This window comes from Pan paniscus, chromosome 23 (assembly GCF_029289425.2).
Source record: "Pan paniscus chromosome 23, NHGRI_mPanPan1-v2.0_pri, whole genome shotgun sequence".
Classification (NCBI taxonomy): Eukaryota; Metazoa; Chordata; class Mammalia; order Primates; family Hominidae; genus Pan; species Pan paniscus.
In genome coordinates, this window is record NC_085927.1 from 52,866,280 (window position 1) to 52,894,097 (window position 27,818).

At 51.2% G+C, this 27,818-nt stretch overlaps 1 protein-coding gene across 4 annotated transcripts in view; it reads right to left on the minus strand.

Annotated features, from left to right (window-relative positions):
- The window catches only part of TTLL1 (TTL family tubulin polyglutamylase complex subunit L1), a 48,541-nt gene that overhangs the window by 2,071 nt on the left and 18,652 nt on the right, over positions 1-27,818 (minus strand). For all 4 annotated transcript variants that reach the window (XM_003812420.5, XM_034949330.3, XM_063603354.1 and 1 more), the window contains 6 exons: positions 26,654-26,834; positions 22,421-22,555; positions 22,044-22,152; positions 17,608-17,751; positions 10,055-10,141; positions 4,677-4,840 (listed from right to left, as the gene is read on the minus strand). In XM_003812420.5, the coding sequence (XP_003812468.1) occupies positions 4,677-4,840; positions 10,055-10,141; positions 17,608-17,751; positions 22,044-22,152; positions 22,421-22,555; positions 26,654-26,834 (820 nt within the window). The remainder of the gene's footprint in view (positions 1-4,676; positions 4,841-10,054; positions 10,142-17,607; positions 17,752-22,043; positions 22,153-22,420; positions 22,556-26,653; positions 26,835-27,818) is intronic.

Consider the following 27,818-nt stretch of genomic DNA (forward strand, 5'->3'; position numbering starts at 1 on the left):
TCACCATGTTGCCCAGACTGGTCTCGAACCCCTGAGCTCAAGCAATCTTCCTGCCTCGGTCTCCCAAAGTGCTGGGATTACAGGTGTGAGCCACTGCGCCTGGCCGCATTTTCTGACTTCTGTCTGTGAAGCAGACACCACAGGGATCCAGGCTCTGCACCAGGGTGGAGCTGTCAGGATGATGACACAGGGGCCTGCTTCCTCTCTGGCTCTCGAAGGAGAGACACAGCCACAGTCCCTATGACACAAGGAAGCCGGACAGGACACCCCTGGAACTCTGGAATCTGCCTGGGTGGGGGGGTCCTCCAGGAAGCCTCCCTGGCGCCTCTCCACAGGATCAGATACCCCTACCCCGTGGGGACTCCACATTCATAAATGTCGTCACTCCACTGCCCCCCTGTGTTTGCTTCCCTGGCCAGGGGGCTGCAGTGACCGCCTGTCTGGTTCGTGGCTGCCCCCAGCAGCTTGCTCAAGGTCTGGTGGATAGGAATCTACTCAATGAATGGAGAAAAGGACCACATATGGTGACCGGTTTCACGGAGCACTTGTGCTGATCTGTGCGGCTCAAAAAACAAAACAAACAGAAAGGAGCATTTGGCAAGCAGCTGGCCCCGGGATGCGCTGTTCCCAGGGGTGGTCTGGCCACCTACTGAGCCAACGCAGAGGAGAATCAGAGCCAAGATGGTTCTTCGAAGTTCCTGTTCTAGCAGGCTTTTCTTCTGGGTTTTCACAGAAACAATCTAGTCACTGTTAGGGTCTTTTAAAGGCTGTAAAAGTACAGTCAGCAACTTCAGAACAGGGTCCTGGAGGTGGCAGATGCAAAGTGCCAGGCCTTGTAGGGCCACAGCCAATGGTATGGCCTGGGGCACGTGACCTCATGCGGCCAGTGTCCTCTGCTAGATGCTACTGGGCTCTGAGGAGTTGCTGTGGGCACGCAGAGCACCTGGCATGGACGGGCGGCGCCGCTCAGATGACGTGGTCCTCCCAGTCAGCACCAACTGCTACTGCTGCTGGTGGCTGCACCTGAAAATGGAGCTGGGGTTCTTTGATCAGCTGAATGCCTAAGGGAAGCAAGCCCTGACTAGAAGCGTTTAGAGGCCATCAGCTCCACACAAGAGCCTTCCATTACTCCTCAGGAGCCAGGAGAGGACGGCTGGATCAGGGAGGGGGGTCACCTTGTTGTCTCTTCAACTAAAAGCAGTGAGGCTCTGGCCTCTGCTGCTTTTTCTTTTCTTTTCTTTTTTTTTTTTTGAGGCAGAGTTTCGCTGTGTCGCCCAGGCTGGAGTGCAGTGGCACGATCTCGGCTCACTGCAACCTCCGCCTCCTGGGTTCAAGCCATTCTCCTGCCCTCAGCCTCCCAAGTAGCTGGGATTACAGGTGCCCACCACCACGCCCGGCTAATTTTTGTATTTTTAGTAGAGACGGGATTTCACCATGTTGGCCAGGCTGGTCTTGAACTCATGACCTCAGGTGAGCCACCTGCCTTGGCCTCCCAAAGTGCTGGGATTACAGGTATGAGCCACCATACCCAGCCTGGCCTCTGCTTCTTAGCCTGGAAATGGCGAGTCTGGCCCGCTCCCTCAAGAAGTCCACAGGCTGGACGCGGCAGAGGCTCTACACACTCCCAACAAGCCAGCCTCTCCACCACCCTCAACTGGACTGAAGAGAACCCCCCAAGGTCCTCATGCTACTGACAAGTCTCCCCGCAATGGTCCCCACCCCGTACACACTCACAGACCCCCTCAGTCCTCCAGCACAGGGGCCATCAGGACCCAGCCCCGAAGGCCGCCATCGCAGTTGCCATCCCCAACCCTGATCTCACCCTTCACCTCCCAGGCTGCCAATCCCAGTCTGACCCCATCCCCAGACTCACCCTCTGTGGGGTCCGGAACTCTCTGCCCATCATCGCACCCACCATGCCCTCTGCTTATCCTTTAATCTCCACTTCCCCTTCCTGCTCTAATGGGCTCCTGCGAGACGCTGCTTCCCCTGCAGCCCCTGGTGTGGAGGCTGCTTTCTCTCCCACCCCCCATACTCCTGGTTGGAGGGGGCCTCCTCTCTAAAGCCCCCAGCTCTTTCCAGGCCTGGTCACCACAGTTACCTTCCTCCTTGTGCAGTCACCTCCAGTCCTCGAGGTCACCACCCCAGATCCCTTGGAGAGCCAGGCTCCTAGTTCATGGTGGTGGGTGATGGCAATGACCAAACAGATGAAACCCCCAACTCCTTGACCTCTGGTGACCCTGTCCTCTACTCCATCTCAGTCCCATCCCCAGGGAGTCCCCAAGCCTCGTCACCCCTCGCATTATCTCCATGGCAAGTGCTCACTCCCTGACCACTGCCCCTTCTCCTCCCAGCCCACTTCCCTAGTGCCCGACTCCAACAACCCTCCTCCCCAAGGGACTGCCACCCACCCCCGCCTTCTCCCTGTCCCCGCTGCCCTCTCTCTTGCCATCGCAAGCTCCCAATCCTGGTCCCTCCCAACCCTCTGCCTTCTCTGTACCTAGCCTGGGCAGCTGATCATGGAGGGAGAGAACAACCAACCACACACACTGACTGGTCACCCCTGAAGTTCACAGCCACTACCCTGTAGAGGCCCCGAGGTTGCCGGCAAGCCCAGTATACTTCCATCTAAACTCCCCTTGCACCTGCTCCTCCTGTTCCAGACAATGAGCTGTAACACGCACATCCACACCACACATCACCCACAGCAGGGGCAGGAGGCAGCTAAGCATGGGCTTCAGAGTCCTCCCACTAGCAGCACCTACCAGCTACAAGCCTGACATCTCTGTGTGTGTGTGTAAATTTCACTAAATATTTCTTCCTTTGTTTTTTAAAAATTTACATGAAATGCACATTTTTGCTGTGACGGAAGCATGTAACTGTGATCCTAACACACCTACTCCTCCGCCTTTTACTGCCGTCTGCTTCCCTCTCTTCTCCACGCCCCCTCGACCGCAGTATCGATGCCAACAACATGATGTGTATCCTTCCATGTTTCCCTGCTCATGCATTCGCATGTAAGCCACCGCACATGTCACTGTATGTACACACAGGGGATTCTGAGGCCAATGTTTTACAAGGATTACGTTATACACCCTTTTCTGCAGTGAGTTTTTCCCAGGCAACCTCCCAGGCCCCATGGTGTAGCTCTAGGTCAATCTTTTTTTTTTTTTTTTTTTTTGGAGACAGAGTCTCACTCTGTCGCCCAGGCTGGAGTGCAGTGGTGCAATTTGGGCTCACTGCAACCTCCGCCTCCCGGGTTCAAGCGATTCTCCTGCCTCAGCCTCCTGAGTAGCTGAGATTACAAGCGCGCACTACCACACCCGGTTAATTTTTGTATTTTTAGTAGAGATACAGTTTCACCACGTTGGTCAGGCTGGTCTCGAACTCCTGAGCTCGTGATCCACCTGCCTTGGCCTCCTAAAGTGCTGGGATTACAGGCGTGAGCCACCGTGCCCAGCCGGGTCAATCTTTTTAAAGGCCACTTAATAGACCGCAGAATGAATGAACCATACTGTGTTCAGCCACCACACTCCTGATGGGCTCTCACTTTGTTCCCACTTTCGTCACTACGAGTATGCCACGGAACCGCTCTAAGCCTTTGTTTCCACACCTGTGAAATGGAGCTAATAGTCTTACCTACTTCAAAATATTACTGGGGAAAGGAATTGATACTGTGTGTAAAGCACTCTGCACAGTTTTTGACACATGACAAGCCCTCAAAAGTTAGCTATTTCCTTCCCGCTCTGTAAAATAGATCTTATTATACCCTTTTTTTTTTTTTTTTTTTTTTTGTAGAGATGGAGTTTCGCTATGTTTGCCAGCCTGGTCTCGAACTCCTGACCTCAGGTGATCTGCCCGCCTCGGCCTCCCAAAATGCTGGGATTACAGGCGTGAGCCACTGCACCTGGTCTATTATACCCATTTAAAGGTGGGCAAACTGAGGCTCAAACAGTTGCACTGAGTTCCTCCCTGTCACCCAGCTCTATGCGGCAAAGCCAGGGAATGAGCCCAGGTGACCCGTGAGAAACACGCACTCCACCCAGCCTGCTCCAGCTATCCCGGCGGCCAAGCACTCCACCCAGCCTGCTCCAGCTATCCCGGCGGCCAGCGGAGGCCTGGCACGTGATCAGTGCACCACAGATATGTTGTGAGTAGGAGCATACACGATGATCAAGTTCAGCACCCAATCTGCTTTTCTGGGCTGGGTGCAGTGGCTCACACTTGTAATCTCAGCACTTTGGGAGGCCGAGGTGGGAGAATCACTTGAGGTCAGGAGTTCAAGACCAGCCTGGCCAACATGGTGAAACCCTGTCTATACTAAAAATACAAAAATTAGCCAGGAGTGGTAACACATGCCTACAGTCCCAGCTACTTGGGAGGCTGAGGCAGGAGAACTGCTTGAACCCAGGAGGCGGAGGTTGCAGTGAGCCGAGATCGTGCCACTGCAACCCAGCCTTGGCGACAGAGTGAGACTCCCTCTCAAAATAATAATAATAATAAAATAAACAAATTGCTTTTCTGCTACAACACGATCTATCCCATCATGTCATTAGTAAATGAAACAGTCTGCCCAAATAAGGAGAATCCACATATGCCCAGAAATCCAAGCTGGGCTATGGCACACACCATTTGGAAACACAGAAGGACAAGCGCACAGTCACACACAAACTTACAGAATCTCGTAATTGCCGAGGACTTCCTTTGGGGGCGACTTGTTCCATTTGCAGTCTGGGATTTCACCGTTTGGGACGGCGATGTTGAGGGTGTCGTTAATCAGGTTGTACTTGAGGATTCGGTCATTGGCAGTGCTGGACGTGAGAGACGGGGACGCATTCACCTGTGAGATGAAAGACCCACGTTCCTCACCTGTGTCTCTCGCTCTTTTGGAATGAAAATGTGCACTGCAGAAGGAGATGCTGGCTGCTACACACTTCAGTGAAGTTTTTTTTTGAGACGGAGTTTCGCTCTTGTTGCCCAGGCTGGAGTGCAGTGGCGCAATCTCGGTTCACTGCAACCTCCGCCTCCCGGGCTCAAGCAATTCTCCTGCCTCAGCCTCCTGAGTAGCTGGGACTACAGGCACACACCAACACTCCCAGCTATTTTTTGTATTTTTATTAGAGATGGGGTTTCACCATATTGACCAGGCTGGTCTCGAACTCCTGACCTCAGGTGATCCTCCCACCTCGGCCTCCCAAAGTGCTGGTATTACAGGCGTGAGCCACCACACCTGGCAAATGGTTATTTAATATTGCTACTATCTAATACTGTCAGAGCACCTTGGATAGGAAGCACTTTGTGATCCACTTTTATTAGCTGTTCAATGAAATATAAGTAATACTTAAAGGTAGGATTAGAACTAGGATCTACAAATCAGCGATCGCACAAACATTTTGGGCCAGTGTATATCACAAACATTATCAGTGCCTACCTGTGTGACTGGTTCTGTCCTAAGTACCAAGAGCCCCACAAGGGTTTGTTAGAATCAGTGACCCAAATGACCCTGCCCAAGCAGCACTGTGGGTTTCAGCAAAAGGCAATGGGCTCCCTTTTTGCTAAGAGAGTAATATCTCATCAGTAAAGCAGCATTCTCACTCAAATGATGAATCCTTCCAACACATGGAAAGGTGGTCCCATAAGGCCTCTGAGAAGCTAAGCAACGTCACAAAATCCACACATTAAAATGAAGACATTCGCTTTGTTCTGTGGAGAGTCCCACAGGCCCTCAGTCACTACTTTTTATTTTTTATTTTTTTTGAGACAGAGTCTTGCTCTGTCACCCAGGCTGGAATGCAGTGGTGTGATCTCAGCTCACTGCAGCCTCTGCCTCCCAGGTTCAAGCAATTCTCCTGCCTCAGCCTCCTGGGTAGCTGGGATTACAGGCACGCACCACCACGCCTGGCTAATACTTGTATTTTCAGTAGAGACAGGGTTTCACCATGTTGGTCAGGCTGGTCTTGAACCCCTGACCTCAGGGGTTCTGCCCGCCTCGGCCTCCCAAAGTGCTGGGGTTACAGGCGTGAGCCACCGTGCCCGGCCAGTCACTACTTATTTACTCATATTTTAGGCACTATTCTAATGACCTTGGTTAGCTGTTTCAGGCCATGCGGGATTAGAGGGAGCAAATTTGTAAGCTGTTCAGGTTTCTCCCAGTCAGACTGCCTGTCTGTGCTGCTAGCAGTGTATCAAATGTGTACTGTGCCAAAGAATTGCACAGATCTCATTGTCCTCAAAATGACCACTGTAGTATACCATAATACTATAATTCTTATTATGAATACATGAAGATTAAGAATTGTTACTAGGGGCCGGGCGCGGTGGCTCATGCCTGTAATCCTAGTACTTTGGGACGCCGAGGCGGGTGAATCACGAGGTCAAGAGTTCGAGACCAGCTTGGCCAACATGGTGAAACCCTGTCTCTACTAAAAATAAAAAAAATTAGCCAAGTGTGGTGGCAGGCGCCTGTAATCCCAGCTACTTGGGAGACTGAGACAGGAGAATCGCTTGAACCCGGGAGGTGGAAGTTGCAGTGAGCTGAGATCACGCCACTGCGCTCCAGCCTGGGTCACAGAGTGAGACTCTGTCTCAAAAAAAAAGAAAGAAAGAAAAAAAAAGAATTGTTTTAGGCTGTGTGCAGTGGCTCACACCTATAACTCCAGCACTTTGGGAGGCCGAGGTGGAGGGATCGCTTGAAGCTAGGAGTTCGAGACTAGCCTAGGCAACACAGCGAGACCCCATCTCTACCAAAAAAAAAAAAAAAAATTATCTGGGAAGAGTGGCACACACCTCTAGTCCCAGCTACACAGGAGGCTGAGGTGAGAAGGATCACTTGAGCCCAGGAGTTCAAGTTGCGGTGAGCAATGATGGTGACATTGCACTCCAGCCTGGAACACAGAGCGAGACTTGGTCTCTTAAAAAAAAAAAACCCAGGCCAGACATGGTGGCTCAAACCTGTAATCCCAGCACTTTGGGAGGCTGCAGTGGGCAGATCACTTGAGGTCCGGAGTTCAAGACCAGCCTGACCAACATGGTAAAACCCCATCTCTACTAAAAATACAAAAATTAGCCAGGCGTGGTGGCAGTTACCTGTAATCCCAGCTAGTCAGGAGGTCGAGGCACAAGAATCACTTGAACCCAGGAGGCAGAGGTTGGAGTGAGCCGAGATCGTGCCACTGCACTCCAGCCTGGGTGACAGAGCAGGACTCTGTCTCAAAAAAATAAAAATAAAAAATACCCAAAACACTAGGGTCTGCAAAAGAGGGGAGTGAAGAAGAAGGCGAGAGTTAAAAAACTCCGTATTGAATACTATGTTCACTATTTGGGTGACAGGCTCAAGAGAAGCCCAAAGCCCAGCATTCTGCAATATATCCATGTAACAAACCGGCATATGTGCCCCCTGAAACAAGAAAAAAAAAAAAAGGCTGGGAGCAGTTGCTCACACTTGTAATTCCAGCAGTTTGGGAAGCCAAGGCAGGAGGATCACTTGAGCCCAGGAGTTCAAAACCAGCTTGGGATGCTGGGCATGGTGGCTCATGCCTGTAATCCCAGCACTTTGGGAGGCCAAGATGGGCGGATCACTTGAGGTCAGGAGTTCGAGACCAGCCTGACCAACATGGAGAAACCCCATCTCTAATAAAAATACAAGATTAGCCAGGAGTGGTGGCTCATGTCTGTAATCCCAGCTACTCGGGAGACTGAGGCAGGAGAATCACTTGAACCTGGGAGGCAGAGGTTGTGGTGAGCCAAGATGGTGCCATTGCACTCCAGCCTGGGCAACAAGAGTGAAACTCAGTCTCAAAAAAACAAAATCAAACAAACAAAAAACACACACAAAAAAACCCAGCTTGCGCAACATAGTGAGACCCCATCTCCACAAAAAAAAAAAATTAGCCAAGCATGGTGGCACATGCCTGTAATCCCAGCTACTCAGGAGGCTGAGGCAGGAAGATCACTTAAGCTCAGAAGGTGGAGGCTGCAGCGAGCTATGATTACACCATTGCCTCCAGCCTAGGCCACAGAATGGGACCCTGTCTCAAGACAGAAAAAAAAAAAAAGAAAAGAAAAAAAAAAAAAGAATTGTTGGCTGGGCACGGTGGCTCACGCCTGTCATCCTAGCACTTTGGGAGGCCAAGGCAGGCAAATTGCCTGAGCGCTCAGGAGTTCGAGACCAGCCTGGGCAACATGGTGAAACCCCGTCTCTGCTAAAATACAAAAAATTAGCCGGGGTTGGCGGCATGCACCCGTAGTCCCAGCTACTCCAGGAGGCTGAGGCAGGAGTACTGCTTGAACCCAGGAGGCGGAGGTTGCAGTGAGCCGAGATTGCGCCATTGCTCTCCAGCCTAGGCGACAGAGTGAGACTCCATCTCAAAAACAAAAAAACAGAATTGTTATTATATAAAAAGTAGGGCTGGGTGCGGTGGCTCACACCTGCAATCCCAGCACTTTGGGAGGCCGAGGCGGGCAGATCGCGAGGTCAGGAGTTTGAGACCAGCCTGACCAAAATGGTGAAACACCATCTCTACTAAAAATACAAAAATTACCTGGGCGTGGTGGCGCACGCCTGTAATCCCAGATACTCAGGAGGCTGAGGCAGGAGAATCGCTTAAACCCGGGAGGCGGAGGTTGCAGTGAGCCGAGATTGTGCCATTGTACTCCAGCCTCGGTGACAGAGCAAGACTCTGTCTCAAAAACAAAAACAAAAAAAAAAGAAAAGAAGTAATGTTCACAGTTAAGATCCTAGGTCATCCAGGAGAGACTTCCATTCAAGTCACTCTGGTTTTTTTTTTGTTTGTTTTGTTTTGTTTGTTTTTGAGACAAAGTCTCTCCTCTGTCACCCAAGGTTGGAGTGCAGTGGCGCGATCTCAGCTCACTGCAACCTCAGCCTCCCCAGTTCAAGCGATTCTTCTGCCTCGGCCTCCCCGGTAGCTGGGATTACAGGTGCGCACCACCACACCTGGCCAATTTTTTTATTTTTAGTAGAGGTGGGGTTTTGCCATGTTGGCCAGGCTGGTCTTGAATTCCTGACCTCAGGTGATCCACCTGCCTTGGCCTCCCAAAGTGCTGGGATTACAGGAGTGAGCCACCATGCCTGGCCTCAAGTTATTCTGTTTAACATGGAGGACGAGAAAGTACAAACGCTGGCTATCTATTCCCCGCTCACACACCCAGCTTTGGCGGCATAAGGAGTTGCCTGGAAAATGCCACGATGGAACCAGCTCACTTGGCTCTTCAGCAGCTTCCTGCAGGGGTTCCCATGACTCTACCCATAGGGAACCAGTCCCTACAACCTGCTATTGTGGACTTGGGTGTCCTGGCTCAAAATGTGACCGAGATGAAGGGCCCGAGCCATCCACTGGCAAATGAACTTGGTTGGGAGGGCGTGCAGCCGGAGTTCTTTTGTCCCCTTGGAGGCCTGAAGCTCCTCCTCCTGGCTCCAGAGCAACGGTTGGGCAAGGTGGGTTTGAAGCTGGGGCCTCTGAGAAGCGCGCCAGCGCCCACTGTGGCTGAGGTCGCACCAGCCAGGCTTGGTGTCAGGAGGCAGTGCTAAACAGATAGCCACCACGACATCCTCTCTACCCACTGAAAGCGGCAGAGGAATCCACTTCCAAACTCTACCTTCGTATATGCCAAAGAACAGCAGGGGCGTTCCTTCCCTCAGGAGAGTGTGCTCCTGCTGGCCAAGGGTACCGAGGTTGTGAGCTGCTTTCCTAGATGGGAACACTGTCACCCATGAGGACAGGGGAGGGCCTGGGGGACAGGGTGCAGGACTGAGGGAGGATGGACTAGTCTAGACGCACCCTGGAGGTGTCGTAGCCACCAAGTTCACGTGAGATGGGCCACAGCTCCCTGTCGCGGGCTGGGCTCTGGGAGGGGAGCAAGGCAGGAATGTGCTTATACCTTAACCATCAGCAAACAATCAAACTCGAACATCAGTCCCCTTCCTGCCTGGCCTGAGAAACATCTGGGGCCTGGGGGACTGCTGGGCCCGAATCGGGGCAGAAGTGTGTCAGGGGCTATGTGTGGTGTGACCAGGTGCAGGTGCTCCCGCAGTTACCTCGATCAGCCAGGGCTTCAGCTTGTCGTCGATGATGATGTCGTAGCCATAGCATTCAAAGCAGTGCTTGTCATTGTTCATCACCGGCTGCAGAAAGAGTGACGAGTGGGTGACATGGCCAGCATCAAAGGGCGCAGCCGAGACCAACGCCGCAGAGACAAGCAGGATCGTCCCACGTCCCGACCTCCCACAGCACAGGTTCCCACCCTCCACCACAAACGCTTCCTTCCCTCCTCTCCCTCTTCCTCCCGCAGAGCTCAGAGATTGGGCACTTTCCTCAGCCTGATAGAGGGAATTGATGAAGCCGTAATGGGCATCTCTGCGTCTCACTCATCAGAGGCTTGACTAGCACCCAACCCCTCTGTTGGCGTGAGACTGTCATCAGAGTGAACAGATGTCCAGCTCCAAGCCCAGAACCTGCAGTGAAGGTCTGTGCAGCCTTATCACAGACAAACACAAACTGTCCACCAGGCTGCCCGTTACCCCTTCCCAGGCCCTTAGGGATCCGGGTGCCAGACTATTAACCTCTGTTCCCAGTGACAAAAGTAAATCCATTTACATACAAATTTTTGAATTTCCTTTGTAATTTTCAATTCCATTTCACTTAGATACACCTTAGATTAACTGTTCTCCAGATACATAAATAACACCACCTGAGGCTGGGTGCAGTGGCTCATGCCTGTAATCCCAGCACTTTGGGAGGCCAAGGTGGGAGGATCACTTGAGCCCAGGAGTTTGACACCAGCCTGAGCAACACAGCGAGACCCCCGCCTCTACAAAAAATAAAAAATTTAGCTGGGTGTGGTGGTATGTGCCATTAGTTCCAGCTACTCGGGACGGCTGGAGGCTGGGAGGAAGAGGAGTGCCGTGAGGAGTGCTGGAGTACAGTGAGCCATGATCGTGCCACTGCACTCCAGCCTGGGTGACAGAGCAAGAACCTGTCACTTAAAAGCAAACAAACAAAAAAAAGAAAACTGGCTGGGCGCAGTGGCTGATGTCTGTAATCCCAGCACTTTGGGAGGCGGAGGCAGGTGGATCACCTGACGTCGGGAGTTCGAGACCAGCCTGGCCAACATGGTGAAACCCCGTCTCTACTAAAAATACAAAAAATTAGCGAGCCGTGGTGGCGCGTGCCTGTAATCCCAGCTACTTGGGAGGCTGAGACAGGAGAATCCCTTGAACCTGGGAGGCGGAGGTTGCAGTAAGCCGAGACTGCGCCACTGCACTCCAGCCTGGGCAACAAGAGCGAAACTCTGTCTCAAAAAACAAACAAACAAACAAAAAACACAAAACCCCCCAAACCCAGCTGCTTATGATGCAGATTCCTGGGCCCTCCCCAGCCTGCCTGGATTCAACCTCTGGAGACGCACCACAGTTTTACAGGCTCCTCAGAGACTTGTGCACCCTATAGTCAGTGAAGCATAGAGACGGGGTAGGGAGGTCTTGTCACACGATAGAGGGCATCGGACTCCGCTTCAACGAAACACTTGAAGCTAGAAACTCTGGGAAGGAGAGAGCCTGGACCACCCTCCTCACTCACTGAGAGAAAGGGAGGCTCTGGTTGGCTGCCTCCGCATGTAATTTAGCGGAATTACATTTAAACTAAAAGCCTGGTATCCTCATCCAGGCCAGTGCCCAGATGACTGTCCCAGAAAATGTCTGTAAGACAGGAAGTCATTAGCCTGACTGTCATTCTCCAAACCCCACTCTGCCTCCAGCCCTGAGCAGGCTGCCTGCATTGCGTAGCTCTCAGTGTCTCTGTCCAGTCTCATGCTGCAGGTTTGGGTTCCTCAGGGGGTCTCAGAGCCACCTCCCGTCCTGCACCAGGCCCCTCCCATGTGCCTGTTTCCTTGTCTGCCTCACTCTGAGGACAACATGCCTGGTAAAAACCAGGTGATGAAATATTTGCTAAGTGAATAAAAACTGAATAAATAAATTCCTGCTCCCAAAGCCTCACAGAGCCTTAGAAATCTATCATAACAGCTTTTCAGTTCAGGAAACTGAGGCCCAGAAGGAGTTGTTCAGAGGCACCTGCCAGAGGGACAGGCTGAAGGAATACAGGTTTCCTTGATTAAACAGCTAACTTTTTCTCAAAGATCTACCAAAATGGGCTGGGGAGGGAGGGAGAGCAAAGGGCTGCTTAATCCGGCATGAGAATTCACACAATCACGTTAACAGATGAGCAGTATTTAACCCTTCCCAATCATGAAGTCAGTCTCTGCAGAGCACTGTTGACATATACGCCGTGACATTGGTGTCAGGGTCCCAGTTTCACAGATGAGGCATCTGAGGCCCAGCAAGAGTGGGCTCTTGAGCAAAGTCCCCTGTCGGGATATGGTGGGGCCTGGCATGGAATCAGATCTGAACTCCACACTCGTTACCTGCCACCCAAGCTGCAACCCAAGCCACCAAGGTATAAGGAGCTTCAGTGGGACAAGAGATGGGGCACTCGGCCCCTAAGATGTATCTCCAGCAGTGAACTAGGTCCCGGGTTTTTTCTGTCGAATCCTCTGTGAGCCAAAGACACAAAACGAACCCACACACCGTGCTCACGCACCACTTTGAAAGCAGGAAGAGCTTCACTTAAGGTGCAGAAAGTCAAGGCACCAACCCGACATAATCTCTTTTTTTTTTTTTTTGAGATGGAGTTTTGCTCTTGTTGCCCAGGCTGGAGTACAATGGCACGGTCTCGGCTGACTGCAAATTCCACCTCCCAGGTTCAAGCGATTCTCTTGCTTCAGCCTCCCAAATAGCTGGGATCACAGGCGTGTGCCACCACACCCAGCTAATTTTGTATTTTTAGTAGCGATAGGATTTCACCATGTTGGCCACGCTGGTCTCGAACTCCTGCCCTCAGGTGATCCACCCACCTCGCCCTCCCAAAGTACTGGGATTACAAGCATGAGCCACCGCACCTGGCCTTTTTTTTTTTTTTGAGACGGAGTCTTGCTCTGTGGCCCAGGCTGGAGTACAGTGGCGCAATCTCGGCTCACTGCAAGCTCCGCCTCCCGGGTTCATGCCATTCTCCTGCCTCAGCCTCTCGAGTAGCTGGGACTACAGGCGCTGCCACTACGCCTGGCTAATTTTTTGTATTTTTAGTAGAGATGGGGTTTCACCATGTCAGCCAGGATGGTCTTGATCTTCTGACCTTGTGATCCGCCCGCCTAGGCCTCCCAAAGTGCTGGGATTACAGGTGTGAGCCACCGTGCCCAGCCCCTCCTTTTTGTTTTTTGAGACAGAATCTTACTCTGTCACCCAGGCTGGGGTGCAGTGGTGTGGTCTCCACTCATTGCAACCTCTACCTCCCGGGTTCAAGCGATTCTCCTGCGTCAGCCTCCCGAGTAGCTGGGATTATGGGTGTGTGCCATCACGCCTGGCTAATTTTTCTATTTTTAGTAGAGATGGGGTTTCATCATGTTATCCAGGCTGGTCTTGAACTCCTGGCCTCCTGTGATCCGCCCACCTCAGCCTCTCAAAGTGCTGGGATTACAGGCACTGTGCCTGGCCACGTCTGTCTATAGTTTTCTTTTTTTTTTTTTGAGACAAGGTCTCACTCTGTCGCCCAGGCTGGAGTGCACTGGTGTGATCACAGCTCCCTGTAGCCTCCATCTTCCAGGCTCAAGTGATTTTCCCAGGTCAGCCTGCCCAGTAGCTGGGACTATAGGCATGCACCACCATGCCTGGCTAATTTTTGTATTTTTTGTAGAGACAGGGTCTCGCATGTTGCCCAGGCTGGTCTCAAATTCCTGGGCTCAAGCAATCTGCCCACCTTGACCTCCCAAAGGGCTGGGACAACAGGTGTGCACCAGCACATTCAGCTAATTAAAAATATATTTTTTTTTTTGTAGAGACAGCATCTTGCTATGTGGTCCAGGCTGGTCTTGAACTCCTGGCCTCAAGCAATCCTCCTGTCTCAGTCTCCCAAAGGGCTGAGATTACAAGCATGAGCCACCACGCCCAGCCTCTTAATTTTCGTGGTTGTTTCACTGAAGCCTTTCACTTCAAAGAGGCTCAATATAAGCCTCTTTGGTTATGTTTAAAGGTAAAAGTAGAAGACAAGGCCTTAATTTTCCACAGAGAATGTTTCCTTTTTTGTCTTTTTTTTCCCTTTTTGTGGAGAAGGAGGTCTCGCTATATTGCCCAGGCAGGTCTCGAATTCCTGGGTTCAAGCTATCCTCCTGCCTCTGCCTCCCTAAGAGCTGGGATTACAGGCGTGAGCCACCACACCCGGCCTCCACAGAGACTGTTTTCTATAAATATGTTCATACAGCCAGGCACAGTGGCTCCTGCCTGTAATCCCAGCACTTTGGGAGTCCGAGGCAGGCGGATCACGAGGTCAAGAGATGGAGACCATCCTAGCCAACATGGTGAAACCTGTCTCTACTAAAAATACAAAAATTAGCTGGGCGTGGTGGCGCGCACTTGTAGTCCCAGCTACTCAGGAGGCTGAGGCAAGAGAATTGCTTGAACCTGGGAGGCGGAGGTTGCAGTGAGCCGAGATCACATCACTGCACTCCAGCCTGGCGACACAGCGAGACTCTGTCTCAAAAAAAAAATTGAAAAAAAAAAAAAATGTTCACACATCAACCTTGATGCCATCACACTTTCTCCAGAACAGCAGTTTCACACATTTCCATCTTTCTTCTTGTCTTTTTTTTTTTTTTTTTTTTTAAAGAGACAGGGCTGGCCGGGTGCAGTAGCTCACGCCTGTAATCCCAGCACTTTTGGGAGGTCCAGGTGCATGGATCACCTCAGGTCAGGAGTTCGAGACTAGCCTGGGCAACATGGCGAAACCCTGTCTCTACTTAAAAATACAAAAATTAGCCAGGTATGGTGACGCGCACCTGTAGTCCCAGCTACTTGGGAGGCTGAAGCAAGAGAATCTCTTGAACCCGGGAGGTGGAGGTTGCTAGGAGCCAAGATCGCGCCACTGCACTCCAGCCTGGGTGACAGAGAGAGACTCCATCTCAAAAACAAAACAAAACAAAAACATTAAAGAGACAGGGCCTCATGGTCACCCAGACTGGAGTGCATTGGCGTGATCGTGGCTCACTGTACCCTCAAACTCCTGGACTCAAGCAATCCTCCCGCCTCACCCTTCTGACTAGCTGGGATCACAAGTATGTGCCACCACACCCGGCTAATTTATTTTTTATTTTTAGAAGCAAGGTCTTGGCCAGGCGTGGTGGCTCACATCTGTAATCCCAGCACCTTGGGAGGCTGAGGTGGGTGGATCACAAGTTCAGGAGATCCAGACCAGCCTGGCCAACATGGTGAAACTCTGTCAGTACTAAAAATACAAAAATTAGTTGGACATTGTGGCGCAAGCCTGTAATCCCAGCTATTTGGGAGGCTGAGGCAGGAGAATCGTTTGAACCAGGGATCGGAGGCTGCAGTGGGCTGAGATTGTGCCACTGCACTCCAGCCTGGTCGACAGAATGAGACTCCGTCTCAAATTAAATTAAAAAAAAAAAAAAAAAAAAAAAAAGCAGGGTCTTACTTTGTTACCCTCAAGTCCCAAACTTTTGGGCTTAAGTGATCCTCCACCTCGGCGTCTCAAAGTGCTGGGATTACAGGCGTGAGCCACTGTGCCCGGCCAATTTCATACATTTCTGACTGTGGAGGGAAGCTCTTTCTCACAGCCTCTTGACACCAATGTGGGGGACACATACCACAGCTGGCCATGGTTACTTTTGCTCTTTGACATGGTGGTGATTCTTTGAGCTTTGGGAGTTTTGTAAAGCACCTTTGTTAAAAGAATGGGAAGTATCCCACCACACACACACTCCACAGTGATGTGGCACCCACTCTCTGGGCCCACATCTGAGTAGGTGGGTCTCTCAGGGGCCACCTCAAAAAGTAAAAGAACAGACCATACTTGCCCTCAGAGAAAAAAACAAAAGACCACGAAACTGACAGGAGAGACTGGGCTCCTGGAGTGGGCTGGGGAGGGTGGGAGGGTTGCTTTCCTGCCCCTCCCTCATAGGTGAGATGGGAAGATTTCATGGGCTTTGGGCCAGAAACCTGTTCTACTTCCCAGCTCCCGGGCCTGGGCCTCCGTTTTCCCAGGAGTCATATGCGAGTAACAAAACACTCCAAGACACCCGCTGGGGAAGCACTGGAAATATATATATATATTTTTTTTCTAGACAGTCTCACTCTGTCGCCAGGCTGGAGTGCAGTGGTGCGATCTCGGCTCACTGCAAGCTCCGCCTCCCAGGTTCACACCATTCTCCTGCCTCAGCCTCCCGAGTAGCTGGGACTACAGGCGCCCGCTACCACGCCCGGCAAATTTTTCTGTAGTTGTAGTAGAGACGGGGTTTCACCCTGTTAGCCAGGATGGTCTCAATCTCCTGACCTCGTGATCTGTGCACCTTGGCCTCCCAAAGTGCTGGGATTACAGGTGTGAGCCACAGCGCCTGGCCCCGGAAATATTAATAGTAGCAAGCTTGCTGGTGCTCATATGTTCATTTCTCTCTTTTCCCTTAAAAACAGATGTGCACCTGCTTTAACACGGTAAAACAAAACACGAATGCCAACTGAAAACCAGCAAACAAACATAAAATGTGAAGATAAAAAAAGAGGCACGCCATTTCCAGCCCGAAATAGCTATGAAATACTAAAGTCAGGACATCACAGACAAGAGGCTGCTGGAAGTCCATCTCCAATATATCAGTTTATGCCAAAATAGTTATTATTGACTTGGTGGGTATAAGAGGAGTGGAGGGGCCAGGGCCTGTGGCTACACCTGAGAGGCTAGCCCGGCTTACCCCGGGATGGCACTGGGCTGCAAGCTAGCCCCTTTCCCTTTCCGAAAAGACTGCAGCCTCTGGCAGATGTGCAGGTGGCAAGAAAGTGAAAACAGGGTTTTTTTTGTTTTTGAGACAGAGTTTCGCTCTTGTTGCCCAGGCTGGAGCGCAATGGCGTGATCGCGGCTCACTGCAACCTCTGCCTCCTGGGTTCAAGCAATTCTCCTGCCTCAGCCTCCCAAGTAGCTGGGATTACAGGTGCACACCACCACACCCGGCTAATTTTTTGTATTTTTCGTAGAGACAGGGTTTCACCATGTCCAGGCTGGTCTTGAACTTCTGACCTCAGGTGATCCGCCCGCCTCGCCCTCCCAGCGTGCTGGGATTACAGGCGTTAACCAACGCGCCCAGCCTGTTTTTTGTTTTTTGAGACAGAGTCTTGCTCTGTCACCCAGGCTGGAGTGCAGTGGTGTGACCTCCACTCACTGCAACCTCTGCCTCCCTGGTTCAAGCGATTCTCCTGCCTCAGCCTCCCCAGTAGCTGGGATTACATGTGCATGCCACCATGCCCGGCTAATTTTTGTATTTTTAGTAGAAACAGGGTTTCACCATGTATGTGGGCCAGGCTAGTCTCAAACTTCTGACCTCAGGTGATCTGCCCACCTCAGCCTCCGAAAGTGCTGGGATTACAGGCGTGAGCCACCGTGCACAGCTGAAAACAGGTATTTCTAACAGAAAGACAGCAAGCCCCCCCACTCCCAAACGGGCCCTGGGAGCCGGCTCCCCCGCCCACACCAAACTCACCGCCACGGCCTTCAGGGACTGCACGATGATCCAGTGGATCTCGTCGAACAGCTTGCTGGTCACCTCCTTGCCGCGGGTGCTCTCCAGGTAGAGCCGCAGGTTACTCACTGTCCACTTGCCCCCATGGATGTGGTTGTAGTCCTCCTGGTGACGGGAAAGCGGGCAGGCATCCCTCAGGCTATGCACCCCAGAGGAACCCAGCGGAACCGTTGCAGCCCCCAAGCATTTCTGGAGTGCCCCCTGGGTGTGGGCATCCAGCAACAAGGCAAACGTCCGGACCCCTGCCCCAGGGAGATCTGGGCCGGCTATTTTCCGTTTTGTTTTAAGACAGGGTCTCACTCTGTCCCCCAAGCTGGAGTGCGGTGGCATTACTTTGGTGCACTGCAGCCTTGACCTCTTGAGCTCAAGCGATCCTCCCCCTCAGCCTCTCAAGTAACTGGGACTACAGGCATGTGCCACTATGCCTGGCTAATTTTTAAATTTTTTGTAGAGAAGAGGTCTCACTATGTTGCCCAGACTGGTCTTGAACTCCTGGCCTCAAGGGATCCTCCTGCCTTGGCCTCCCAAAGTGTTGGGATTACAGGCATGAGCCACTGTGCCCGGCCACCTGGGCCTCCTATTAATGTGGGGTTTTTCTGTTTTTATTTTTGTTTTTTGAGACAGAGTCTCACTCTGTCGCCCAGGCTAGAGTGCAATGGCACGATCTCGGCTTACTGCACTGTGAGCCACTGCGCTTGGCCTTCCGTGGGTATTTTAAAATGCTCATCTCCCTAATACTCTCAGGTTTAATCATTTATGCCTCACAGCACAGGCTGTGGAGTGCTGCCGGGATACCCTTCAAGACCAAGGCACTCATTCTTCTAGCTGAGACCCACCCTCACTGAGAGTGCCCTTGGCTTGAGGGAGCTGCCTAATCCAGGGTGAAAGCCCTCCCCAAGGCAACAGCATACCATGTCTGGCTGATGCCAGGTGTCAGCCCCTGCTCCCTCCAGGACAGCTCTGCAGGGCCACCCCTGCTCCACAGCGCCCCACGGTGGGCAGAGGCCTCCACTGCAGCAACATCAGCTTGCTGACTTCTACCTCAGAGTCTTTCCTGGGGAAGCCAACCTAAGACACGCCTGGGCTGCACACTGCAGTTTAAAAGCACCACACCCATCACTCTCTAACAACCTTGAGAAGACGCCATTATCATCCCATTTCACAGGGGAGGCCGGGCTCAGAGAAGCTGTTACTTGGCCAAGCTTTCCTCCTGGGCTGGGATGGGGCTGGGCCTCTAGCCCAAATGTTCTGATGCCAGTTCTGAGCTCTTCCTGTTTTGCCACCCCTGAAAATTAATTCTCCATACAATGCTTATCTTTGAAGGCAAAGAGCTAGAAAATACCCAAATGTATTACATTGTTAGGAGACTGCATTTCATTTTCTAAGTATAAAGTGAGAACCATGAACTAAAACAAAACCAGCCTACTAACTCTTCGAGCAAACACCAGTGACTCAAAGCAGATAAAAGGAGAATTAACCATATTTTAAAAGAAAGTCCAGACGCGGTGGCTCACGCCTGTAATCCCAGCACTTTGGGAAGCTGGGGTGAGAGGATCACCTGAGGTCAGGAGTTCGAGACCAGCCTGGCCAACATGGTGAAACCTCGTCTCTACTAAAAACCCCAGCCAGGTGTGGTGGCGCGCACCTGTAACCCCAGTTACTCGGGGGGCTGAGGCAGAAGAATCGCTTGAACCCGGAAGGCAGAGGTTGCAGTGAGCCGAGATCCTGCCACTGTACTCCAGCCTGGGTGACAGAGCAAGACTCTGTCTAAAAAAACTAATAATCATAAATACATAAATAAAAAATAAAATTTGTAAAACTGATGCTTGCTTGGTTTACTCTGAGGAAGACCTGAAGGGGAAGCGAGTTAGGCCAGCCACATGTGGAAGCCACTTGGCCCCGGTAAGCAGTGGCCATCGTCATCCCAAGACCAGCAAGGTGAACCCCTGGCTCCTGTTGGCAGCTGTGGGGCCCGGAGGGCTGGTGAGCTGCCCAAGTCACACAGAGTTAAGTGATGGGCAGAGGACCGAGTCCAGCCTCGTCTGACCAAACTCTTCAGCAGGTTCTTCAGAAATGCATATTTCATACCAATACTCACTTTCTTTCTCCTCAAATCAGAAAACAGACCAGAGCATTCAAGGCTTCCATCCAAAGAAGATTCAAATCAAAGAAGGAGTCTTTCATAAAGAAACGAGACCTTTGGTTTATGTTGGGGTGAAATTAGAGCCCCTAACCTGAACTGGGCCCACAAAGCCCTGTGTGTCTGCCCTTGCTGGCCTCTCCAGTCCCTCCCCATCCACTGCCCTCACGCCAGGGGCTCCTGCTACCCTGGCGTCCTTTCAGCCCCTGTAATGCTCCCTCTGGCAACAGGGCCTCGGCACACGTTGTACCTACTACTATGGAACCTTCTCCACCCCCTCTGGATTATCCCTACTCATGCTTCAGATCTCGGCTCCAGCACCGCTTTGCAGGGAAGCCTTCTCCAACCACTGGATAAGGGGCTTCTTTTGTTCCATGATCTTCTAGGTGTGTGTTCCTCACTTTCAGAGCAAGCAGCTCGGTTTGTAATTTCATGTTCATCAGGGTGATTATTTGATGACTATCTCCCCTGGAAGCTCTGGGATCTGTGAGAGTAGGTACTAAGGTAGGCTTTGCCTATCACTGTGTCCTGGGCACTCAGAAGGGGACCAACTCACATAGGTACTCAATGGGTACAGATGGGGCCTCCAATGGGGCTATGTCCAGATAAACCCATAACAAGTTGAAAATATTGTAAGTTGAAAGTAGATTTGGCCGGGCGCAGTAGCTCACACCTCTAATCCCAGCACTTTGGGAGGCCGAGGCAGGTGGATCACGAGGTCAAGAGATCAAGACCATTCTGGCCAACATGGGGAAATCCCGTCTCTACTAAAAATACAAAAATTAGCTGGGCGTGGTGGCGCACGCCTGTGATCCCAGCTACTCAGGAGGCTGAGGCAGGAGAATCGCTTGAACCTGGGAGGCGGAGGTTGCAGTGAGCTGAGATCACAGCACTGCACTCCAGCCTGGCAACAGAGCAAGACTCTGTCTCTTAAAAAAAAAAAAAAAAAAAGAAAAGAAAAAAGAAAAAAAAAGAAACTGCATTATTTAACACCAGGCGCAGTGGCACACGCCTGAAATCCCAGCACTTTGGGAGGTTGAGGTGGGCAGATCACTTGAGAAAAAGAGTTCGAGACCAGCCTGGCCAACATGGTGAAACCCCATCTCTACTAAAATACAAAAATTAGCCAGGCATGGTGACACATGCTTGTAGTCTCAGCTCCTCAGGAGGCTGAGGCAGGAGAATCACTTGAACCTGGGAGACAGGTTGTGGTGAGCTGAGATCATGCCACTGCACTCTAGCCGGGGCAACAGAGCGAGACTCCGCCTCAAAAAGAAAAAAAAAGTGCATTTTATATACCTAACCTACTGAATATCATAGCCTTGCCTATCTAAGACATGCTTAGAACACTTACAATAGCCTGAAGTTGGGCAAAATCATCTAAGGCAAAGCCTATTTTATAATAAAGTGTGAAATACCTCACATAATTTATTGACTACTGTACTCAAAGTAAAAAACCAAATGGTTGCATGTGTACTTGAAGTACGGTTCCTACTGAATGCATGTCGCTTTCATACCACTGGAAGCTTGAAAAATTGTAAGTTGAGGCAGGGTACCTCAGGGATGGTCTAAGCAGAAGTACCTCATGACATCCTCCCACAGTCCCGCCAGGTAATACTATGATCTCCTTTTATAAATGGAGAAACCGAGGCTCTGAGAGTTACACTGACTTGCCCGAGGCCACAGAACTAGAAAGGCAGGGCTTGAGCCTGCTGCCTTCTTTCTCCAGGTGCCCCCACCCAGCCACGGCATTCAGCTGATGTGTCCTAGGCCAGCCCGCCTGAGGCCTAGAGCCTCCCAGTCCCATCAGTGCCGGACGTTAGACCAGGATACTCTTTGAGTATCACTTCTATACCCACCCTGTTCTTGCAAAAATAGAAGAAAGAAACCCACAAAGTCGGTCCTTTTTTTTTTTTTTTTTTCTTTTGAGACAGAGTCTTGCTCAGTTGTCCAGGCTGGAGTGCAATGGTGCAATCTCGGCTCACTGCAACCTTTGCCTTCTGGTTCAAGCGATTCTCCTGCCTCAGCCTCCCGAGTAGCTAGAATTACAGGCGCCAGCCACCATGGTAATTTCCGTATTTTTTTTTTTTAGTAGAGACAGGGTTTCATTGTGTTCGTCAGGCTGGTCTCGAACTCCTGACCTCAGGTGATCCACCCGCCTCAGCCTCCCAAAGTGCCGGGATTACAGGCGTGAGCCACCACACCCGGCCTGAAAGTCAGTCCATTTCTGTAAGCACAAATGAAAGGACACACTCACCCCGTGTTTCTGGATGGCGACGTTGGTGAGATGAACGAACATGTTGTCCAGCTCACTGGTACTCGGGGTGTATTTCACTGTGCAGAACCGGCAAAACCCAAGCTTGTACCTAGGAGGGAATGTAGATTAATTCAAACTCTGAGGAGAAACAAAAAGAAAAGACACCACTTCATTCTCTAAAAAGAGCTGCTTTTGTGTGTGTGATTTACACGACTCACATCGGCATCGGGCCTGACTGCTCTTACTTCCCTCAATCCCTGCCCCGTGCCAGGCACCGCACATGCACTGTTTTACGAAACCTCACAATGGTGCTAAGAAGAAAGACGTTTTGGGTGAAAACACAATCAAGAGGGAACCAAAACCTTAGGGACGCTTACATGTAACAGCGCAGCGGACGGTACGTGGACACCAGAACGTACAAGCGCAGGTCGAACTTCCTCCCGCCAATTAGTAACGGGTTGTTAATATAGAGAGAGATCACGTAGGCTTCCTTATTAGATTGAGACACAAACCTAAACATGGCAGAGAAAGTAAAAATTAGATGGTAAAAGATGCAATAACGAAGACACAATCCAAGAAAGGAATAACTGATAAGCAGGACTTCATTAAAATTAAAAAATTAAAGAGTTTTGGCTGGGCGCGGTGGCTCACGCCTGTAATCCCAGCACTTTGGGAGGCGAGGCGGGTGGATCACTTCAGGTCGGGAGTTCAAGACGAGCCTGGTCAACATGGTGAAACCCCGTCTCTGCTAAAAAGAAAAAAAATTAGCCCGGTGTGGTGGTGTGTGCCTGTAGTCCCAGATACTCAGGAGGCTGTGGCAGGAGAATCACTTGAACCCAAGAGGTGGAGGTTGCAGTGAGCTGAGATGGCACCTCTGCACTCCAGCCTGGGTGACAGAGCAAGACTCCATCTCAAATAAATAAATAAATAAGTAAATAAATAAATAAAGACAGTAAAAAGATCTGTGGTTGCCACAGACTAGGGATAAACAGGCAGAGCACAGAGGATTTTGAGGGCAGTGAAACTACTCCGTATGTTACTATGATGGTGGATCTGGACGAGCTTGGTGGCTCATGCCTGTAATCCCAGCACTTTGGGAGGCCGAGGCGGGTGGATCACCTGAGGTCAGGAGTTCGAGACCAGCCTGGCCAACATGGTGAAACCCTGTCTCTACTAAAAATACAAAAATAGTCAGGCATGGGGGCGGGTGCCTGTAATTCCAGCTACTCCAGAGGCTGAGGCAGGATAATCACTTGAACCCGGGAGGCAGAGTTTGCAGTGAACCAAGATCCTGCCACTGCACTCCAGCCTGGGCAATAGAGCGAGACTCCATCTCAAAAAATAAATAAATAAAATAATGGTGGATCCATGTCACTATACATTTGTCTAAGCTCCCAAAATGGACAACACTAAGAGTAAACCCTAATGTGAACTATGGCCTTTGGGTGATGATGGGCTGGTGTCAGTCTGCCAATTTTTATTTATATATATATATTTTTGAGACACAGTCTTCCTCTGTAACCCAGGCTGGAGTGCACTGGCATGATCTTGGCTCACTGCAACCTCCACCTCCTGGGTTAAAATGATTCTCCTGCCTCAGCCTCCTGAGTAGCTGGGATTACAGACGCCAGCCACCATGCCTGGCTAATTTTTGTATTTTTAGTGGAGACAGGATTTTGCCATGTCAGCCAGGCTAGTCTCAAACTCCTGACCTCAAGTGATCCGCCCGCCTTGGCCTCCCAAAGTGCTGGGATTACAGGCTTGTGCCACACACATGGCCAAATTTTTTTTTTTGAGATGGTCTTGCTGTGTTGCCCAGGCTGGAGTGCAGTGGTGCGATCACAGCTCACTGCAGTCTCCTGGGCTCAAGTGATAGTCTCACCTCAGCCTGGCAAGTAGCTGAGACTACAGGCATGTGCCACGACACCCAGCTAATCAGTTTGCTAACTTTAACAATTCTGGTGGGGGATGCTGATAAGGGGGGAGGCCATGCATGTGTGGGGAAGGGGTATAGGAAAAAAAAATCTCTGTATCTTCTTCAATTGTGCAGTAAACCTAAAACTGCTCTAAAAAAATCAAGCTACTGGAGGCCTGTAATCCCAGCACTTTGGGAAGACGAGGTAGGAGGATCACGAGGTCAGGAGTTCAAGACCAGCCTAACCAACATGGTGAAACCCTGTCTCTACTAAAAATACAAAAATTAGCCAGGTGTGGTGGCGGGTGCCTGTAGTCCCAGCTACTCAGGAGGCTGAGGCAGGAGAATCGCTTGAACCTGGGACGTGGAGGTTGCAGTGAGCTGAGATCGCGCCACTGCAGTCCAGCCTGGGAGACAGAGCGAGACACTGTCTCAAAAAAAAAAAAAAAAAATTAAAAAAAAAATCAAGCTACTAGAAAAAAAATGGATGGTAAAGACCAAAGGTGCATCTCGTCAGCTGGCAACACGCTCCCAGCCTCTCACTGTGAGGGGCTGGGTCATCAGGAAGGAAATGGGGGTGGGGTGTATCCATGGAGGACACACCCCCTGCCCCAGGGGACAGTGCAAGCAGCTGCAGGACAGTCCCCAGGAGTCCACTCAGGGAAATGCTCCTTGGGCCTGGCCATCTGGGGGCTAGCAAAGTGTAATTAGATTTAAGCATGGCTGGGCATGGTGGCTGACACCTGTAGTCCCAGCACTTTGGGAGGCTGAGGCAGGCAGATCACTTGAGCCCGGGAATTTGAGATCAACCTGGGCAACATGATGAAACCCTGCCTCTACAAAAAAGAAAAATTAGCCAGGTGTGGTCGTGTGTACCTATAGTCTCAGCTACTCAGGAGGCTGAGGTGGGAGGATCGCTTGGGCCTAGGAGGTTGAGGTTGCAGTGAGCCATGATCCCGTCTTAAAAAAAAAAAAAATTTTTTTTTAGGCCACACACAGTGGCTCACCCCCTGTAATCCTAGCACTTTGGGAGGCCAAGGTGGGTGGATCACCTGAGGTCAAGAGTTAGAGACCAGCCTGGCCAACATGGTAAAACCCCATCTCTACTAAAAATAAAAAAATTAGCCAGACATGGTGGGTGCCTGTGATCCCAGCTACTTGGGAGGCTGAGGTAGGCAGATCGCTTGAACCTGGGAGGCGTGAGGTTGCAGTGAGCTGAGATTGTACCACCGTACTCCAGCCTGGGCAACAGAGTGAGACTCCATCTCAAAAGAAAAAAAAAAAGTAAACATGCTATAAAATGAGAAGGTGTCTCCTGTCACCCTGGGAACTCCTGACAAGTGAGTCATCTCCCCACTGGAAAAGGATCAGACAGAAGCTTTGCCCCGGTGGGCCCCGGGCACTTCTGAGCAGCTGAGAAAAAACAAAGACAGAGAAGCCAGCAGACCCAGGCCCCTGGGCTTGCCACGAGGCCACTGCCCCACCACTTGCTCGGCTGTGCCCATCGGCTGTGCCCGGCTCCTCCCAGATGCTTCATATTTCACATGTGTTAACTCGTTCCATCCCCATCACAACCCCATGGCAGTGGTGCTGCTGGTGTCCCCGGTTTACTCAGATGGAGAATGTAAGACATGGAGAGTCTGAAGAACAAAATACGCTCAGCCACTTCGTGTGAGACTGGGCTTCAAACCCAGGACCCTAGGGCCACGAGTCCCAGGACTTTGGCAGGTGCCTCGCTGCCTCAGAACCACCACGACTGAGCGGTTCTCACACCAGCCTGTAATCAAAAAGTGGCTGCAGGCCCTGGCCCATGACCTACACCCTTCTTCATGGCCTGCCTTGGGCAGAGTCTGGGACTAATCACACGAAGACAACCACAGAACCCCACCGTGACGCCACGTGACAGATGATGCATGCCTGCAAAAGCAAGCATGGGCTGTGTGGCTCATGGCCAAAGACCACAGAACAGGCCAGGAACAGTGAATCACGCCTGTAATCCCAGCACTTTCGGAGGCCGAGGTGGGTGGATCACCCTGAGGTCAGGAGTTTGAGACCAGCCTGGCTAACAGGGCAAAACCCCACCTCTCTCTCTCTTTTTTTTTTTAGACAGAGTCTCACTCTGTCACCCAGGCTGGACTGCATGGCGCGATCTCAGCTCACTGCAACCTCCGCCTTCTGGGTTCAAGCGATTCTCCTGCCTCAGCCTCCTGAGTAGATGGGATTACAGGCACCTGCCACCTCATCTGGCTAATTTTTTTTTTTTTTTTTTTGTATTTTTAGTAGAGATGGAGTTTCGCCATCTTGGCCAGGCTGGTCTTGATCTCCTGACCTCATGATCCACCCACCTCGGCCTCCCAAAGGGCTGAGATTACAGGCATGAGCCACCATGCCCAGCCGCAAAACCCCATCTCTATTTAAAAAAAAAAAAACTCTATTAAAAAAATACAAAAATTAGCTGGGTGTGGTGACGCATGCCTGTAATCCCAGCTACTCGGGAGGCTGAAGCAGGAGAATAGCTTGAACCCAGAAGGCGGAGGTTGCAGTGAGCTGAGATTGTGCCACTGTAATCCTGCCTGGGTGACAGAGCGAGACTCTGTCAAAAAAAAAAACAAACAAAAACCCACAAAAACTGCAGAACAGCATAAAACGGTGAACTGGGACCTGGCACACAAAGTGGGTGGCTGCCCACACTTACGAAGATGTCTTGCTGTCCCGGGACCACTTTTTGATCTGTGAGAGCTTGTTGATAAGGAAGATGCCCTTTCCCTGGGCCTTGCCACAAGGCTTCATGATCCAGGTGCTGGACGGGCTCTTCCGGAACTCCTCTACAAACAGGTTGTAGTCAGCGGGCAGCATATAGGTGACCGGAACAAAGTCTGCAAGGCAAAGACACCCAGCACTGGTAAGCAGCCAGCCCAACAGTGGCCATGAACAGAAAGATCTTGCCCTTGCCTTTCCAGGGCCTGTGGGATTAGCATCCCTCACCGCAACCCAGCAGCTAACAGAACAAGGGCCTCTGCTGCACAATCCCTGGGCAACACTCACAAGTTACATTTACAGAGCCTACCTAAGCACCTTACAAACCTGTATTTTTCAATCCCCACAGCCACCTGGGAGCTACTGTAAACCCTGTAATAATTTCCATTTAGCAGGCGAGGAAACTGAGGCCCAGGGAGATCAGATAGAGAATTCTACCCAGGTTTGTGAAGAAATCTGAAACTATTCAGTCCAGCTTTCATCCCGGACTGGACAGGGACACACTGTCTTCCCTGGGTATAGCCAGACACAGTCATGAGCCTTCGTGGCAGCCTGTGGCTCAAGAAGTATTTCCCCAGGCTGAGCGCTGAGGGCATCCTCTGGCTTACACAAAGTCCATGCTGGCTGGGTGTGGTGGCTCACGTCTATAATCCCAGCACTTTGGGAGGCAGAAGCGGGTGGATCACAAGGTCAGGAGTTCGAGACCAGCCTGGCCAATATGGTGAAATCCCATCTCTACTAAAAATACAAAAAAAAAAAAAAAAAAAATTAGCCGGGCATGGTAGCAGGCACCTGTAGTCCCAGCTACTTGGGAGGCTGAGGCAGGAGAATTGCTTGAACTCAGGAGGCGGAGGTTGCAGTGAGCTGAGATCGCGCCACTACACTCCAGCCTGGATGACAGAGTGACATTCCGTCTCAAAAAAAAAAAAAAAAAACGCCATGCCAGGCAATTCCCAAGGCACTCACAGAAACTAGGATGCCACACTCAGGCCCCTCCTTCTCCCTCATTCTGGAGACACCTGAAATGAAACAGGTGCCACCACAACTCGCGTGGACATGCTCACGCATCAAAGCCAACAGTCACCACCTCAGCGCCTCGCGCC